The sequence below is a fragment of the Mastigoproctus giganteus genome, chromosome 11 (genome assembly GCF_048544385.1).
Source record: "Mastigoproctus giganteus isolate SK-2022 chromosome 11, ASM4854438v1, whole genome shotgun sequence".
Taxonomy (NCBI): Eukaryota; Metazoa; Arthropoda; class Arachnida; order Uropygi; family Thelyphonidae; genus Mastigoproctus; species Mastigoproctus giganteus.
Window position 1 is genome coordinate 107,257,197 of NC_143585.1, and position 20,701 is coordinate 107,277,897.

The following is a 20,701-nucleotide window of genomic DNA, read 5'->3' on the forward strand; positions in this document are numbered from 1 at the left end:
AAGAAAATTTGCCATAGCTTTCAACCCCCCCCCCCCCCCGTTTTCTTCATCATCAGCATACTTTAAGTGTGGCACAGTGAACACTTAAGCACTACAGAATAACCTCAAATGATACACAAGATCTGCCTCTAATGTACTAGAGCACAATAAAAGTATTTTTAATATTTGCCCATGTGTCCATGAACTACAAATGTGTAACAAACCTCTACATTGCAATTGCTCATCTTGTTTGAGTACCACTGATTCAAGGACTGAGTAAATGCAGTCACCTCTATTCTGATTAATATTACAGTTCATAGTTTGCAATCACAAGCTCTCCAGCCAATTATGGTGCAAAAACTATAAGAACCTATGTTGCATCAAGCGAAGATATTTGGCACTTTCCAGAAGCAATCAGCTGTGCCAGATCATCCATAATCACCCTCCTTGACTACAGATAATTTGGTATATTAAAGAACTGGGAAGCATTATCACATTCCCCAATTCTTTACTATGCTGAACTGTTATGCCTACATAATTAATGCCTCCCAGATGGTTCTTGAAAATTAGAGGAGAGTTTAGGTCTTTTTATTATGTTATTTTATTGTACAGGAAATTTATATTTTTAATGCAAAAGATTTTAGCACTTTTGATTATTAATCTATTTAATATATATCAGTGTTTGAATCATTTTAATATGAAATTAATTGCCAATTTCCAAGACCTTTTAGTAGAGTTATTAAAATTAAACAACAGTAAAATAAATTACTTCATACAAGAGAAAAGGCAGGATTAAGTTTAAGAATGAACCACCTATAATACTATACTATCAACAGTTGTGTGTTTTCCAATATTTTTACACCACACTACATTATTTTCAGTGGGGGGGGATGCCAGAAACTAACAACTACATTGTTTATATTTATTTAGCACTCTATACAGAATACAAACTGTATCCTTTCTAATATAACATAAACACACTGTCCGAAGAATATGGACTGTGTGTGTGTTCACTAAATTACAGTTTTTGTATAGTATAATTACTGCATTAATTTTTCTCTAAATTTTCTGTATTATACAATATTATGCTTTTATTTGATACTGGTATATTTTTCCTTTAAGGTAAAGGTAATGGAGGTAACACAAATGGATAGACTGAAGAAAGTCGAAACTCCTATTTGGAATGTTTATACCAAAATTATTGAGGAAATTGAAGGAAGAGAGGTAGTGTAAGATGTTTGTTTACCAATGATAGATTATAGAGGAAAATTTGATTGTAATAATTTTAATTTTTGATTATTGAAAGTACAGTATATGTATTTTGAAGTTGGAATAGTAATGATTGTAATAGTAGTTGCAGTAGTAATAATTAATTATTGTTTCCAAGTACAAATAAACAGAGCTAGGCTGTAGCTGGTTAATAGCTGAAACTCATTGATGAATACTTTCTCTTTTTTTTATTTTTTTATTTCTTCTTAAGGGGGCTACATATTTTCACTTTAAAACTACCATTTTATTTTTGCATGATGATGATTATTATTTTTTTTAAGTACATTTGCCATTAACACTCTCATTCTCCTATTAGCCATAATGGATTTAATTACTGTAATGGATTTATTGTACAGCAATTTAGGGTTTAAGACCCTTCCCAAAGCTTAAAAATGGGTTGTAATATGTACCATACGTATTACAATCATAACTTCAACTAAATTTTTACTCCACAGTAAAAAAATTTGTTTCAAAACCACTGCCAGAAAGTATACAGATGTATTTGAGTTAGCCTAAATTACATTTTGTTACTTGAGGCAAACTTTTGTGACACTGCTCCTGCCAACTCTGTCAACTTTCCTCTTTTGGACTGCCTTTTTGTATGCTACCATTACATAGCCAGCCAACTTAGCTGTTGTTGTGCTGTTGAGAACCATTGTTATTGCTTAACATGGAGGTTGTTTTGTGTACAAAATACAATACTAATAAATTTTTAAAATACTATCTCAAAAAAAATATTTCTAATCAATTTAGAACTATTTTTTTTACTTTTTATTTATTTATTTATTTATTTTTTTGTTTCAGATATATCTAAACTTTAAAATTACAAAATTGTTTATGGTGCACAACCCTGTAATTTGATTACACACCATATCTCTCTCTCTCTCTCTCTCTCTCTCTCTCTCTCTCTCTCTCTCTCTCTCTCTCTCTCTCAAATATTATTAACCTTAACTAATGGACTGTGAATGAACTTTTCTCAGGTTCCTTTTCAAGAAGTAGAGAGGTTTGAGTTCTATAAACAAGCTAAAGAATCATTTGCAGTGGTGCATACAGGGTAAGTTAAACTTCCTTTTTTAATATGTATGTTGGATCTTTGTAATGAAATTAACTAGTCTTCTTTACTTAGCCTGTTTTTGACTGTACATTAAAACAATGACAACTACCATAAGTTATAGATTATTCTCTTCAATATCCTGTATTTAAGCTGTGTGTGTGCATGCAGTAGGATGGGAAAGCTTTTCTTCACCTCTATTTTCGTTTAAACTTACAAACCCATCTGCAAAAAAGTTTAACATCTTTTTTCTGGCTCATAAACATACATAGAGGAAAAAATAGTTTTAGCAGATCCCAGTGAAACTAATAATTCACATATTATATTAGTAATATGAGAACTGGCAATGTGGTTTCTGATTCGCTTCCCCTAGTGCTCACAGTCAGTGATTCTTCTTTATGTTACTCTACCCTTTCTCATTCCCTCATTTTCATCTCCATCCATTATTCAACTTTTTAGAACATTTCACTCCAACACCACAGTTCCGACCCTCATTCACCATCTCTACACCATTTGCTCATTCCACCTACAACTCCTTATCACTATCTCCCCTTACCATCCACTATTTAATATTTATAAATTTTTATCCCCCTTCTCTTGATCATCTGCTTAGACTTCAACTCTTTATATATTGAATAACCTGCAGTCTCCTACTGTATGCTAATGCCTTGTTAATTTTAGAAATTAGTATTAGTAGTGGTAAATAATGCAAGAATGCAAACTTATATAGCAGCCAAAAAAAAAAAAAAAAAAAAAAATTGCATGTGTACTCTGTATGCACGAAAGATGTTTTATGTGTAAACATCTTTGATTACACCTACTAAATTTCGAACAGCTAGAACCAAAATCATGAACTATGTAATTTATGCTCATGCCTGCTACTTACTCTACCAAATCAATGTTATTGATAAATAGGATACACAACCCTGCTGCTTATTCTACTGAAACAACATTTGGAAGAGGTTAGGCTAATAGCCTAATTACCTATTTGATTGTAGCCATTTGTTGAATAGTATGATTGCAACAATACAAGTATTTGTATTGTTACAATCATACTATCATGTCGGATCATGTTATTCTGTCGTGTTTTGTTCCAAATTACATATGCAGCACTATGAGATCTTCAAGAAATGACAGTATCCACGCATAATACGCTGTCAAAATTATGACTTAGCTCAGGATCTTAATGAGTGCAAGTGTAAGATGGTAATGCTACACATTCCATTTCACAATGAGGAAACAGATACTGTCAGAGATGAAATATGTCAAGATCTAACAACCATGGTTACAGCATGGTTTTGTTAAGGGGAAGTCTTGCCTGATCAATTTGATTGGATACTATGATGCAGTTACAAAAGAGCTGAATGCAGGGAATAACTTTGATATTATATACTTGGATCTTAGAAAGGCTTTTGATACTGTTGCACATGGAAGACTGCTGCACAAATTGGCCGAGTGGGTAAAGTACCTGCCCGACAACCCAAAGGTCGCGGGTTCGATTCCCGCCTCGGGCTTGGATCAAAGTACTGCAAAAACCTTGGGAGGTGCAATATGGCCACAGAAGCCGATGCGCCAACAACTACCAAATCAATCAAGCTGCACAAATTGGACCAGTGTGGCATTGGAGGCAAATTGCTTCTATGGATAAAGGGGCAGTTGAGGGGGAGAAGACAGAGAGTGGTAATCAATGGACACTACTCTTCATGGACTAATGTTATTAGTGGAGTCCCTCAGGGTTCAGTGTTGGGTCCATTATTGTTTTCTGTATTTATAAATAATATTGATGATGGTATATCAAGCTTAATGTCCAAGTTTGCAGACGATACAAAGGTTGGCAGGGTTGTTAAGGACACTACTGACGCTATGCTGCTGCAACAGGATCTGGAAAGGTTGAGCAGATGGGCTGAGAGGTGGTAAATGAAGTTTAACATTGACAAATGTAAAGTACTACATTTGGGAAACAGCAACCCCAGAGCAACGTATCAACTCTGTGGTACTACACTGACAGTGGTAGAGAATGAAAAGGACCTGGGGTAATTGTGCAGGCAGATGTGAAGTTCTCTCAGCAGTACAGACGGGCTGCAAGAGTAGCTCATGGTGTCTTGTCAATGATATACAGAAATTTTTCTAGCAAGGATAAGGAGGTGATTATTCCCTTGTATAAGGCAATAGTCAGCCCACACCTTTAGTACCGTATACAGGTCTGGAGGCCTCATTTCAAGAAGGATGTAGAGCTGCTGAAATGAGTACAGAGAAGGGCAACAAGATTAGTGAATGGAACAAAGGGTTGCTCTTACGAAGAAAGGCTTAAGTTTTGCAAATTACAGTGTCTGGAGACAAGGCACCGGCGAGGTGATCTGATAGAGGTGTATAAAGCCTTGAATGGTTTGAGCATGCTCAGTGCTGATGGGATTCTTCCTCTTGCTCAGAATAATCACCTGAGAGGGCATAAATTCAAATTGAGGGAAGACAGATGTAGGATAGATGTGCGGAAATTTGCCTTTAGCCAGTGGTTGGTGGAACAGACCATCCCTTGTTGTAGAAGTTGATAGCTTAAATAAATTTAAGGCGCAGCTGGACACGTATTTCGAACGAATGGAGGGGTGAAGTGGAAGTTTTTTTTTTTTTTTGGCTGATACTGCATAAGCTTGCTTTCTTGCATCATATGCCTCTACTAATGCTAACAATGAAAAGCTCATACTAGATCATAAATTGTGTGAATCGGTCTTGGATATTTGCAAAATGATTGAAATATGTAAGACGATGTGTCAAGACATCAACGATGTTGACCCTGATGAAGCATGTGGTAATAACCTGCATAACCTTGTAACGCAACTGTGAGAAGAAGACCCCCTTTCGAAACTTTTACAATTATTCAAACAACGAGATGAATGAGGATCTAAAACTCACCATGCTGAACTGACTCAGCACAATTGCAAAGAAACGCTAAAACTTGATGACCAACGAGGACTTCTGCAACTTAATGAGAATGGCCAATGACAAGTAAAAGATTCTACTCATACATGTAATTTGGAGTCTGTTATTTCTCAATTACAAACCGATTCACATATTCTTGACTGGCCCAGTTGGTTGCGGGAAAAACGTTTTATGATTCGCCTCTTTATGGAAATATACTGCTGCTTCAGTAATACAGATGGGTACTGTAACACTTACATTACATGCACTTTAACTGGTAAGGCTGAAGCGCATGTAATGTAATGATCTTGAATGTGCTCAGAGCTTGTAATGTAATGATCTTGAATGTGTTAGCTCTGAACACATTGAAGATCACTGCCCTCAAGATATCCATTTCTGTGGTTACCCAAATGTTTTTGCCACAGGTGGCAATGGTTAGCCCAAAGCCACTTAAGTGGTATGCCCTGAATCATAAACATTTTTCCACAACCAGCTGGTTTATGGCAGCTCTCAGCACATCCAAGATCACCTCCCATGATCCTTTGCTTTAAATGCTTTACTTTACTTTAAATTTTGCAAGATATCCATTTCTCTGGTTACCAAAAGGTTTCTGCCATGGGTGGCAATGGTTAGCTCAGAACTAGTTTATGCCAGCTCTAAGCACATCCAAGATCCTTTGACCCAAGCACATCCGAGATCACCTCCCATGATCCTTTGCTTGATCTCCTCTCCCGACTCCATTTTTCTTTGTAATGAAATGGCGTCAAATTATGTCATTTCTGCATCACAAAATTGCGACAAATTAATTTTACTACTGTCCGAAATTTAATAGGTACCACCAAAGATGTTTACTCATAAAAAAAAAAATAAAAAAAAAATTCATTTCACCTATATATCCCCTCCAGTAGTTTGTCTAGTCCTCCCTTAAATTTATTTAAAATATTCACTTACACAACAATGGATGGAAGCTTGTTCCAGCAATCAACCACACATTGACCAAAGGAAACTTCTATACATCTAATCTGCAAGCATCTTTCCTCGGTTTGAATTTATGCTTGAGTAGGAGGAAGAATCCCATCAGCTATGAGTTTGCTCATGCCATTCAGTGCCTTAAAAACTTCAGTTAGATCGCCTTGCAGGTGCCTAGTCTTTCAGACGCTGCAATTTGTTCCCCTCACTAATCTTATTGATTCTCAGGGCCCATTCCAGCATCTCTACATCTTCCTAAAACGAGGAGTATGTAGTACCTTGCATTTGACAATGTTAAACTTCAATTACCATTTCTCAACTCATCTGCCTAATTTTTCTAGATTTTGTTGCAGCAGTTACCTTTATTACTGTCATTAACCACCCTGCCAACCTTTGTGCCATCTGCAAACTTAAATATTAAGCTTGATATATCTTCATCAGTATCATTAATAAATACAGGGACCAACAATAGGTCCTGCACTGAATCCTGTGAGACTCCTCTAATAACATTAGCCCATAAAGAGCAGTGTCCATTAATAACCACTATGTCTTCCACTCAACTATCCCTTTATCCATAGCAGCAACTTACCCTTAATGCCACACTGCTTCAATTTGTATAGCAGTCTTTTATGTGCAACAGTATCAAAAGCTTTCCTGGAATGATATCAAAAAATTATATTTTGCATTCAGTTCCTTTGCTACTGCATAATATTATCTAGTCAAATTGGTTAGACAAGATTTCCCCATAACAAACTCATGTTGTGACTGAAGTATAGCTGCACTCCAGTGACTTCATTATTTTCACTGGGGCGCCTCTGTAGCCAGGTGGGCAGGAGCAGCAGTGCATAGCACACGCTTCTCGATTAGACCGGGGTTCGAGCCCATGACCACCAAATATGGAGGATGCGGAAAGGTCAGGGAATGACCACCGCATATCCCCGGAGCAATATGGCCTTAGTTGCTAATGCTCCTAAAAACCAAATAACAACAACAACATTATTTTTACTGGAACAGAAGTTAGCTAATAGATTAGTATTTACTCACACTAACCTTTGATCCGCCTTTGTGAACTGGGAATACATAGGCACAATCCAGTCTTATGAACCTCCCCTGAATCAAAGGGGCTCACATCTGGTGAGTATGGGCTTGCCACACCCAGGGTCCTGAGCTGGATATCATTATTCTTCTCTTTCTTGGTGATTCCTTTCTACTTCTCTCTCTTTCTCTCTCAGGGTAATAGGGAAAATTTTTTTTTTTTTTTTTTTTTGGCCGGTGCAGCATAAGCCTCAGGCTTCCTTGCACCATATGGCTAATAATAATAATAATAATAAAAAAAAGATGCCCTCATAATTATGGCTAAGGGTTTGCTTATCTCATTTGCTGCCTCCCTTAATATAATTGGATAGATTCCATCCACCCCAGGTGCCTTTTTCCATGTTTAACTTCAACAATTTCTCTTTCACTTTTCTCTCAGCTGTTACAAAATCATTTAACTCCCTGGTAGGGTTTGATAAACTTTTGGTATCTACTTCCCTAGAGTGCCTCTGTAGCCAGGTGGGCAGGAGCAGCAGTACATAGCACATGCTTCTTGGTTAGACCGGGGTTCGAGTCCGTGACCACCAAATACGGAAGATACGGAAAGGTCAGGGAATGACCACCGCATGTCCCCATAGCAATATGGCCTTAGTTGCTAATGCTCCTAAAAACCAAATAACAAATAACTTCCCTAAAGAATTCCTTATGTGTGTTGTAGATGCAAAATACCTATTTAAGTGTTAGTAACCTGAGCAGGATGATCAACAGTTAAACCATTGATATGAAGTTGACCAATATGATTCATTCCCTTCCGACTACTGTGTACTTAAGTAAAGAAGCCTTTGCTGTTTTTCTTTACATTCTTTATTAGCAAAGGATGTTAACTTGCCTACCTTCCTTTGTGACTTGATTTGCAGACTAACTAGTTTATATGTACTATAGTCTTCTGTATCACCTGATGATTTATGTGCATCCCATCCACTTAGATGTAAGTCTTGAACAGTATTTCTTAGTTGGTATAAATAGCTTGGTAGTTTCTATGATTATTTTCTTGAATGCTTCCCATTTAAAATTTTTTGTTGGTAACATCTGCTCCCACTCTATAGAATTTAAAAACTGCCTGAGATCACTGTAGTCTGCTTTACAAAAGCAAAAACTGTTCCCTTTACCCTTGATGGTAGTTACACCTTTAAGTAAATCCCACATCAATACACTGCGATCACTGTCACCTAGTGGTTCTTTTATCTGCAGATTCTTAATGCATGAAGAATGATGATGATGATCAGGTTAAGAGTATTGCTGTCTCTTGTTTCCTCTCTAACATGCTCCTGTAGAACACAGTCAACAGTCAGCCAATAAATCTACAAAACTCCTGCTAATGTGTGAGTGATCAACCCAAAAGTTGCGGTCAATATCTGGAAAGTTAAAATCCCTCATAAGATTCTGATTTACTGTCCCGCTTTATTTCTCTGTACAGTCATTTGATGTATTGATCACAGTCATTAGGCCTATAACACACTCCTACTACTGTGTGCTCAAAAAAATTGCATCAATTGCAAAGTTCACTGACTTACCATGAAATTTGGCAATATATCATATATGTGTTGTAATAGTATTACCCTATTGCATCATCCATTTCTAACAAGCTTTGATTATGCCATGTGCCATACATGATTGCATCTCCCTAGTGGCAGTATGAAAACAGTGCATATGCCACAAGCCCAGTATTCTGTGCTATTGCAATAGCTAAGTTTTCACAATTAACACCATGTAGGAAAAGTGTTGCTGCTGCGTTGAATGTTGCGCATGAAATAGCTAACAGGATTCACTGTAATCAGTCAACAGTGGCACATTTATTATGAAAATTATCAGAAACTGCCAATTTTAATAGACAGAAGAGAAGTGAACGCCCATAAATAATAATAATAATAAGATTCTTTATAAAATGTATACAATAGTGATTCCTTACACAGAAAGCCAGAGGAATCTTACAATTTGTTGTTTATACAAGTGATTTGGTTTTATAAAAAAAAAAAAAATTAATAGATCAAAGCAAAGATGATAATCAAAATGTAAAAAAGAATGAAGTAGTAATTACAGCGAAAAAGGACTACAAGTTGAGCAGAACATGAAATAACATCAGTTAACTAAGATCGGCACTTACATAAATGTCCTTTACAAACAGCAAGATAAGACAAGATGCCATCGCGATATGCCTTGTCTATAGTCCACAGGTCGATGTTGAGCGAGTTGAGAATGTCCAGAGTCACATTAGGGAAGTGTCTCTTGAAATTCTGTAACTGCTGGAACCTTGAGCACAAGGAGGGGTACTACGGAGATGTCTGCCTGGCAAACGCCAACCAACCGTGTTCCAGACGTTGATGTGATCCTGCTTAGCTGAGCACAGATGAAGGAATGACTTTATTTTTAGCACATGTGCTCTGTGGACTATGGGTATATATTGCAGGTTGCAGCAGAGAGTAGATTTAGATGTTGTGTAGATCTGGTGCAACCACAAGTTGGCCCACTTCAGCACCCAGAATTAGAGGCCCCATAGTTTCCTGAGGCTGGTGAGTGGTGCCGCCGACCAAACTTCCACGGCATAGGAGAGTACACTACAGAAGTAAGTTGCGAGGTACAGTAAACCCTCGCTATTCGCGGGGGTTACGTTCCTGAGAAATGTCGCGAATACCGAAAACGCGAATACTGAGTTATGGCTCCCATAGTAATAAAGGGGTTCCGTTCCAAAGTATGAAATATATAAGAAAAACTAGTCTAAAATTTTGTCTATGTATGTATTATATGTACCTTCATAATATGACTATGTACATAGACATTACATAGTGAAATGCAAGCATATGGCATCGAAATGAAAATAAGAAACAATTTAATATTAAATGTAATATGCCTTTGCTAGCAAAAAATCTTATCCCGCCAGTGCTATCACCAGTTTCGCTAAAGTGTTGATAAAGGAGTTTTGCCTTTTCACGAATGATGAGTGAACTTAACGGAATTTTATTTTGAGTTCGGTCTTCTATCCACAGGTTTAAAGCCTTTTCCATTTTTTCTAATTTAACATCACGAGTTACAGAGCAAATTTTTGAAGCAATTAGCGCGTTTTCACAGACACTACGGCGGATTTTTCCTTCCGATTTTTTGATTTATCGTACCGTTGACTCATTAATTTTATAATGTTTTGCCACTGAGGAGACACTTTCACCATTAGAAATTTTATCTAATAACTCAATTTTATTCGCTAATGTCATCACCTCCTTTGATATTTTCACATTTCTCTTGTTATTTGTAGCCATATTTTTGTAGGAGTTAGAAAGAACTTGTCCACAATAAAGTCACTTTCTTCCGTTAACACACTCGAAAAAGTCCGTTTTACACTGCAAAACGGTAGATTTATCATTTTTGTAAGCATATCAATTTATAAATTGATAAATTTATTCAATTTATAAGCATATAAATTAAAAGCAAACGACGAAACCTTCCATGACAAGCGCATAACACATACTGAACAAGGATTAGCGAGAAAGATCCATGCTCGCGATTTTGTCACTCCTCTCCCCCCCACCCACTGAGCGCTGTTTTTACCGGGAAAGATAATTTTAGCCACGCCCATGTTTTTTATGGCGGAAAATATTCACGGCGCTTTAAAATTCACATTTTTTTAGGTTTCATTTTATATTAAATCGGCGATCGCGAAACCGCGAATACAGATACCGCGAATAGCGGGGGTTTACTGTATTTCTTGATTATTTGCTTATTGTGCGTTTTGCACAAATCAATTTTCATTCCACAGAACGCACTCATGGCTTTGGAATACTGAGCTTGGATTTGTTTTTTATAGGTGAGGTTGGCATCAAGGATTGCTCCTAGGAATTTGACACTGTCTGTGGGAGTCAGAACATTTCCTGCCAATTCCGGAAGTAGAGAAGATGCAGTATCAGTAGAAGTCATCCGACTTGGCGTAAAGATGAGATAGTTTGACTTCTCTGGATTGACTGACAGGCCAAAAAATTTAGCATACTTACAGAATGTATTTAGGTAGCTGTTTACAGATTCAGAGGAGGTTTGTCTTTCTTGTGAGTCACCAACATCAGTCACCATGCGTTTGCATTGCAAGTAGCATACAATATCATCAGCATACGATAGGAAAGCTGGAATTTGATCCATTAGTGGAACGAATATTGCTGCAAATAACAAGGCTGAGAGAGAACCACTTTGTGGGATCCCTACTTTGACGCTTTTAGTGACTGTAATGCCATCGCCTTTGAAGTGAAGCAGTCTCCTAGATAGCAAATTATTGAGGATCTCAAGCATATTTCCAGATATCCCGTAGAATCTCTCAAGCAAGGCAAGAAGGGGTGTTATTTGGACTGAGTCGAAAGCAGATTTCATGCCCAGAAAAATGGTGTGAAGATCTTCATTGTCATTCCAGGCGTGAAGTATTTTCTGTGATAATGACTGTAGGCAGGTTACAGTAGATCTATTAGGCATGACATAATGGCTATGTTCTGGCCTATGCGCAAAGATTGCGAGTGCTACATCATTATAGATGCACTTCTCGAGGCATTTCAGTAAGGGAGAGGCAATCGATATTGGCCTGAAGTCGGCCGGCGTTTTCACATGAGGCTTTTTCGGAACTGCCACAACTCTGCATGATAACCAGCTTGAAGGCACCTGTGCAAATTTGAGTACTTTGTTGTAGAGTTGAGTGAGCTCTTTGCTGATGAAATAAGAAGCAATTTTTAGACTAAAAAGAGGTATTTCGTCAATTCCTATGGTGGACTTGTCAGGTAGTGAATTTATTATTTTTATTAGCTGTTCTTCGGAAATTTCTGTATTATTAGAAGGTGAAGAAACGTTAAACGCTTCGTTCCAAGGATATGCTTCGGACACCCGGTGATCTCGCTTAAAACGCAGCACATGCTCACACCATTCCTGGACATCTAAAGATAGGGGGGGTGTAAGTATGACTAGTGGACCACACACGTTTTCCCCTGGATAGCCAGCTGTTCATGAAATTGTCAATAGAAAATTGTTTATTCTTCTGGAAATCCATCCTTGCTTTGGAAAATTTGGCATAAGACTCTTGTGAAGGCGACTTCTTGTAAGAGGCATGGGCTGCCTGTTTTTTCCCTAAAGGCCTTGGTCAGGAGGTCATTCCACCATGGCTTTGAGTGGGGACTAAGGATGCAAGTTTTGGACATTGCAGACCTTGCAATGAATTCCATCCATCTCAAAAGCCAGTAGGCAGCCTCATTTATGTTAAGCTCTGGGTAAAGCCATGGGTAAAGTTGGAAAAGGGTAGTAACTTTTCCAATGTTGATGTATTTTGGATTGTATACTCTCCTGACAGTGTTTGTAGTTTGTATTTGTGTACGTTCATCCTTAGGTGCCTGCAGAGATATCATCGCAGCAGTCGGAACGTGATCAGATGGGAGGAAGTTCTCAGTTATGGTCAGGGTTTCCTTTACTAAACAGTTTGAGAAGATGTGCTGCAGGGTGGCATCACCGTGTGAGGAATGAACACGAATAAGACCAATGCCCATTTCTGACATGTTCGATGACAGGGTATCTAGGAGCTTCTTTGTGGCTGGCAGTGGAAGGTTAAAGTCTCCAAGGATGATGAGCTTTAGCCGATGATTGATTGTGGATGCTGTCATGCTGTCAGATTAAGGATGGAAACCTCAGAAACTGGTGGAGGGAAATAAACAGCACACACTGAAATCGACAAACCAGCAATTCGGTAGATTCCAAGAACATCTTGGAATATCTTCTACAGTGAAGGACAGATTTCTGGATCTGTGTCTGAAACAGAAGATTGTCATCAACAAATCTCAAAACAGCTTGGGAGGAGGATACAGAAATAAAGGCAAGTACTGCTAACTACATAGACTGCTTTTCTCATCGGGATTAGTAGCATGTTGCTCAGAAAAAAAGCCACTTGCAAAAAAATGAAAGCCCAGCATCTAAAGTGGGCAAAAGAGGATCAGTGGAAATGTGTTATTTTCTCTGATGAATCAAAATTCAACTTGCATAGTTTGGATGGCTAGCAGACTATTAGATGAAGAAGTGGAGCAGAATTTGATCCTGAATTTCATCTGTCTCCAAGCAAAACATTCTGCATCTCGAAATTGTATAGGGCTGTATTTCACATAGTGGAGTTGGTCATGTTGAATTTGTGAAATTCAACACAATACTTCATAAAATTACAAAAGTTTCAAATTTATGAAATGTTGCACAGCAAATAAATGTAATTTATTTGCCATCTTTACTATCTACAGGTGCAAAATGGTTGAAGGATAAATCAATTTGAACAACAACATGGCCTGGGAACAGTCCAGACTTCAATCCATTTGAAAATTGTTGGAACAAAATGGGTGTTTCAGAAATACAAAAGAGACAAAAAACACTTAGAGCCATTAATTAATTTACATATGGTACCATGGGAAATCTTGTGTTCTTTTTATGTTATATAGCTGTTGTCCTTGTATGAACAAAGTAATGAAAAAATCATTGCTTCATAGAATTTTTTGTTATTATACGAACCATGAGTAACATGCTGTTATGTTGAAGTAAAGTACTTATATCACCCATAAGGCATAAAAGTAAATTTTTCTGCAATTAATAATTTCATATGTGTATTGTTATTATTTCACTACTTCACCACTCATTGCTGAAGATAGGATATTAGAGCTGGAAAAGGAATTAGAAAATATGAATTGGAATATGATTGGCTTGGCTGAAACAGGAAGAAATGAATCATTTACAAGTTTATCAAGTGTAAATCTGCTGTACACCAATGGAAACAGTGAAAAGAGTGAAGGTAGAGTTGGCTTTCTGGTCCATAAAGATATTAAAAACAACATTTTGGAATTCAAAAGTATATAACCAAGGATGTCAAGATTACAACTACTACTTAGGTTTTTTTCTAAGAGGTACAAACTAAAGGTTATAATGATATATGCACCAACATAAAGCCATGACGATGAAGAGGTTAAAGAAATGTACACTGAAATTGAGAGACTTCTAGATGAACAGAAAACTCACTACACTATCATTATGGGGGACTTCAATGCTAATGTTGAAAAGAGACAAAACAGCACAGAAATGGAAACTATAGGAAATTTTGGAATTAGTGAAAGAAATGAAAGAGGTGAAAGGCTTGTGGAATTTGCAGAATCACAAGGAATGTCAATAATGAACACTTTTTTTCAAGAAAAGGGGGAACAGAAAATGGACATGGAAGAGCCCAAATATCCACAGGTGCAACTAATGAAATTGACTTCATCCTCATTAACAGAAGATATATTGCGAACGATGTTACCGTCCTGAACAAGGTAAATGTTGGAAGTGATCACAAAATGGTAAGATGCATGCTTGATATAGATAAAAGAAAGGGGGAAAAAAACTGACTCAAGTAAATAATACAAGGTCTTTGAGATAACAGAAGAGGAGAAAAAGCAGTATGTACTGGAACTTAGGAACAAGTTTGATCTTCTGCATTGTTATTGTATTGTTATTATTTTTAGACCTATCAGGACCAAGATATCGACGAGGAATACAACAACTTTCTGAAAGTGATAAAGTCCAAAAAAAACCTATAGATAAAAATAAATACAAAGAAGAAAAAATTAGTCAAGAAACACTGAAGTCATGACAAACTGAAGAGAACAAATGAAGAGCAAGATAAACACAAGGACAAATTAGAGTATGCCGAGTTATGCAAAACCATTGGAAAGAGACTCAGAGAGGAAATAAGATTTAGCACAAGAAAAGTAGAGCAAACATTAAGAGAAAACAAAGAATTTAAATCAGCAGTTATGAGCAGTAATACAGAAAGACAAATGATACCAAATCTGAAGAATAGTGTACTTATAATAAAATTATAAGTGCACCATCACTATTCTTTAGGTAGCAGAGAAGACATTATTGAATAGCAGAGAAGACATTATTGAATAGCAGAGAAGGCATAATTCAAATAGCAGAAGACTACAATAAAGTATTATATAAGGAGCAAGGGAATGCTGCCAGCAGTGGGGAAGACGGATCACAAATTAGCAACACATACAACATATCCGATATCCTTTCTGATGAAGTAGGACATGCATTGAAGAAAATGAAGGATCAAAAACCCGAAGATGAAGTTGCACAGTTGTTAAAATTAGAAGGAAGTGACATATAGGAGGAAGTTATATACTTACCTTGGACAAGTAATTAGCTGTAATAACGATAAATGGTTGCAAGTCAAGAGAAGAATAAATTTCGGATGGATAGCATTCAGGAAATACAGTCACATACTGAGTAGCAATATCCCAGTTTGTCTGAAACTTAAAATAATAAACCAATGTATACTCCCCACCATGACTTATGGAAGTGAAACTTGGGCACTTACCAAAAGAATGGAGGAGAAGCTGAAAACTACATATAGAAGAATGGAACGAATTATATTAGGAATCAGACTGTTGGATAAGAAGGAGAAGCACATGGATTGGGCAGCAAACTCAAGTAAAGGATATTGTTAAAGAACTGAAATGTACTTGGACAGCACACAGAGCTGGAAGACATGATGAATGATGGACTAAGAAAATAACAGAATGGTACACAAGAGGAGCTAAAAGAAAACCTGGAAGACAACAACGGAGATGGACAGATGAAATTCAAGGTTCGTAGGCAGTAAATGGATGGCCATTGCACAAAATTAGAAGGAACTGGAAAGTTGTTGGAGAAGCAACAACTTTCCAGTTCATCCTGCAGTGGATTGAAAATGGCTGGTGATGATAATGATTGTTATTATTATTTTTGTTCCTTCAGCTATTTCTAAAAAGATTGGCTGCCAGTATAAGGATAAACAATCTAAAAAATGAGGTGATGCAATTTTTTTCAAGCACCAGTGTATTTTTGCTTTCAAGATGCTTATATCACACCAAACTGACTCAACATTGCACTAGCTACCCATGTCAACTGGATGGACAGCCTTAGGTTTTATGTGCTTCTTAACTAAGAGCAAACCCCCCCCATCCTATCCTTTCCGTATACGTTGTACTCCCCATTTTCAAAATCTGCATCCCTGATGTCTCAGTGACAATGCATCTCTGATATCCCTACAGTGTCTGCATTTGATATTTAACCAATACTTCAAATTTATTTACTATGCTCCTAGTATTGGTGGTCATACAAATATACATGCACCTGTTCATACTCATAGTTATCCTAACACAGCCCATGTTTCTCCTTGTTTCATGATGACCCACAGCAGTTCTTGAAATCTCTGGTACCTTGCTTTCCAGGCTCTTGCAAGGATCACTTTCACATCTGGCTGCAGCTATTATAAATTTATTAGTGTGAATTAGCTATTGTTAATTTATTAATACCCCCGGCCCCAATTAGCAGTTTACAGATCCACCTAGCACTGCCTTGATAGCATCATCAAATATTCTTGCACACTTTCTATTTAAATGTATCTCATCCCTGTAGAAATCTCTCCTTTTAACAAACACAGACCTCGGTGAGAAAAATTCTACCCCATTAGACTTAAACTCTCCAGGGCTGAATTGATTCTATTGTGTGTGAGCAGAATTGCAGACACTTTCAAATTTAACCCTAACACAACTTTTTCTCAACTAAGTAAGTCTTCAGATCTCTTATTCTTAATGTCATTAGTGTCAACATGTACAACTTATGCTCCTGGCAGACATACCCTGATCCTGTTCCACCTAACCTTTTTGCAGAATATATTTCCCATTTCCCTGTTAATAAAGTCACAATAATAACTACTACCTGTGGGACCAGTGCATTCTGCTTTGGGGGCTGCTACTGTTTGCCTGATGGGCCCTCAATTTAATTCCTTTGAGGCATCCACTTCTTCAAACTGTCATAAACACCCATCAGAACACTGAGTTGACCCTGATATCCTCACATTCTTTACATCGAACATACAAAGACATCCCCCTTGGCTGTATAATGTTCCATTCCAGATAGATCTGCAAAAGTCAAACAAGTAGTATCTTTTGTAAGTCCATGATTCCGAGGACAGCTATCCCCTCAGTTCTCCCCCCAAGCCATGGCATGCCTGTTACTTTGAGCTTTGCTTTGCTGCTCTGGTCTGAGGTATGATTTCTGTTCAAATTCAGTTTAAGTGAGAATACAATACTAAATCAATATACTTAAATGCACTGGTTATGCAGCCATAATATGTTATGCTATGAAGGTTGCATTATTAAGTGTACAGGGTATCCAGAAAAAATGTATACACACTTTGATTGTTAATAACTTCTAGTTTATTTTCATAAATTCAATTTTATAATTTTATAAAGAGGAAAAAACGTGAGAAAAAAATATGCATTAACGGAAGTGTTCAAATTGTCCTCCGTTCTCATCCGTGCATTGTTGACATCGTCAAGAAACTGAATTTCATACATCATCTAATATATCTCTTGATATTGCTGCACATTCTACTTCAATACTGCAACACTGTCTTAATTTAGTGATTGTTGCTGGTGTTGTGGCATAAACTTAATCTTTGAGGTATTTCCATAAATAAAAATCAAGTGCCGTTCTGGAGAATGTGGAGGGAACTCAACACTGCCTCTTCGTCCAGTCCATCTGTTTGGGAAAGTTTTGTCCAGATAAGCCCTAACATCGCGATGAAAATGGGGAGGTGCCCCATCGTGTTGAAAATAAAATTCATCATCATCATCCTCAAATAGCTCACAAATGTGTGGGATGATTGATTCTTGAAGCAAGTTGAGATAAACAGCACCAGTAACATTTGCATCAAAAAAAAATGGTCCAGTCAAACTCAAGGATGATAATCTGCACCACACTTAATGCCTGGTAAATTCGCATGTTATTTCTCAGTAATGTGTAGATTCTCGGTTGCCCAGTAAAAACAATTTTCACGATTAATTGTACCATTCAACTTGAATGTTGTCTCATCACTCCGAACGATCTTATTGGCAAACAGAGCATCCTCTGCAGATTTTCTTAAAAACCATTCAGAAAATTCAACCTTATGATCAGGATTGTCTTCGTTCAGGGCCTGCACTAATCTTGTAATGTAACTTTACCTTTTCCATTTTGCATGCTTTAAACTGTTATGCATACTGGATTTGGGGATTGCTGTTTCATGAGAAGCTTGTCAGACTGATTTCCTTGGTGTTTGTCAGAAAAGTTCCAGCAGCTCTTGTGATCTCGTGGGACTCGTAGATGTGCAGGGTCTTCCTGATCATTGCATGTGTACATTTTGCACAGTGTCATTCGCTTCAAACTTATCACAAATATGCAAAATTGTGAGATCTGTTGGTGGTTCAGTGTGGTATTCACTCCTAAACTGTCTCTGGACTTCGTTGATATTTTCCGACTTCCAAATACGGCTTCAACACAAATTTACACTGTTCAAATGTAAGTGCAGACATTAGCATTAGTAGAGGCATATGCTGCAAGAAAGCAAGCTTATGCAGCATCAGCCAAATAAAAATAAAAAAAAAAAAAACTTCCACTTCACCCCTCCGATCATTCGAAATACCTGTCCAGCCGAGCCTTAAATTTATTTAGGCTATCAACCTCCACAACAAGGGATGGAAGTCTGTTCCACCAACCAACTACCCGCTGGCTAAAGGCAAATTTCTGCATATCTGTCTTTCCTCAATTGGAATTCATGTCCTCTCAGGTGATTATTCCGAGCAAGAGGAAGAATCCCATCAGCATTGAGCATGCTCAAACCATTCAGGGCTTTATACACCTCTATCAGATCACCTCGCCGGTGCCTAGTCTCCAGACACTGTAATTTGCAAAACTTAAGCCCTTCTTCGTAAGAGCAACCCTTTGTTCCATTCACTAATCTTGTTGCCATTCTCTGTACTTGTTCCAGCAGCTCTACATCCTTCTTGAAATCAGGCCTCCAGACCTGCATACAGTACTCAAGGTGTGTCCTGACTATTGCCTTATACAAGGGAATAATCACCTCCTTATTCCTGCTAGAAAAATTCCTGTATATCATTAACAAGACACCGTGAGCTACTCTTGCAGCCCGTCTGCACTGCTCAGAGAACTTCATATCTGCCTGCACAATTAGCCCCAGGTCCTTTTCATTCTCTACCACTGTCAGTGTAGTACCACAGAGTTGAAACATTGCTCTGGAGTTGCTGTTTCCCATATGTAGTATTTTACATTTGTCAATGTTAAACTTCATTTTCCACCTCTCAGCCCATCTGCTCAACCTTTCCAGATCCTGTCGCAGCAGCATAGCCTCAGTAGTATCCTTAACAACCCTGCCAACCTTTGTATCGTCTGCAAACTTGGACATTAAGCTTGGTATACCATCATCAATATTATTTATAAATACAGAAAACAATAATGGACCCAACACTGAACCCTGAGGGACTCCACTAATAACATTAGTCCACGATGAGCAGTGTCCACTGATTACCACTCTCTGTCTTCTCCCATTCAACCATCCCTTTATCCATAGAAGCAATTTGCCTCCAATGCCACACTGCTCCAGTTTGTGCAGCAGTCTTCCATTTGCAACAGTATCAAAAGCCTTTCTAAGATCCAAGTATATAATATCAAAGTTATTCCCTGCATCCAGCTCTTTTGTGACTGCATCATAGTATCCAATCAAATTGGTCAGGCAAGACTTCCCCTTAACAAAACCATGCTGTGTCTGAGCTATAACTGAAGTCTTGTGTAGATGATCCTGCAGTACTTCTTTAACTAGTGCCTCCATTAATTTTCCTGGAACAGAAATTAAACTCACAGGTCTATAATTACTTGTCAGCCTTTGATCCTCCTTTGTGAATTGGGGTCACATTTGCACATCTCCAGTCCATGGGTACCTCCCCTCAGTCCAAGGAAGCTCTCATAATTATAGCTAAGGGTTTGCTTACCTCCTTTGCTGCCTCCCTTAATATAACTAGATAGATCCCATCCACCCCAGGTGCCTTTCTTGTGTTTATCTTCAACAATTTCTCCTCTACTTTACTCTCAGTTATTACAAGATTATCTAGCATACTGCCAGAGTTTAATACACCTCTGGCATTCCCCTCACTGAATAACTCCTCATGTGTGTGAATGTCGATGCAAAATATTCATTTAGTTTGTTAGCTATCTGAGCAGGATCATCAACAGTTGAACCATCGATATCAAGTGGCCCAATCCGATTCATCCCCTTCCTTCTAGAGTTTAAATAAGTAAAGAACTCTTTGCTGTTTTTCTTTGCATCCTTTGCCAAAAATGTCTCATAATCTGCCTTTGCCCGCCTAACTCCTTTGTGACTTGGTTACAGACCAGCTTATATCTATCATAGGCTTCTGTGTCACGTGTTAATTTATATGTATCCCATGCATTTTTTTCTCTGCCATGTGTCTCATTAGTTCATCTGACATTCATTTAGGCCTAAACCTCAAATAATATTTCTTAGTTGGTATGTAAAGCCTAGTAGCTTCCAAGATGGGGGGAGCCCCTGGT

At 37.7% G+C, this 20,701-nt stretch overlaps 1 protein-coding gene across 1 annotated transcript in view; it reads left to right on the plus strand.

Moving 5' to 3' along the window:
* Positions 1-20,701, plus strand: part of LOC150078336 (fucose mutarotase-like) — a 126,432-nt gene that overhangs the window by 98,595 nt on the left and 7,136 nt on the right. Inside the window, exons 4-5 of the mRNA XM_090384535.1 lie at positions 1,102-1,203; positions 2,229-2,302. Of these exons, the coding sequence (XP_090240661.1) occupies positions 1,102-1,203; positions 2,229-2,302 (176 nt within the window). The remainder of the gene's footprint in view (positions 1-1,101; positions 1,204-2,228; positions 2,303-20,701) is intronic.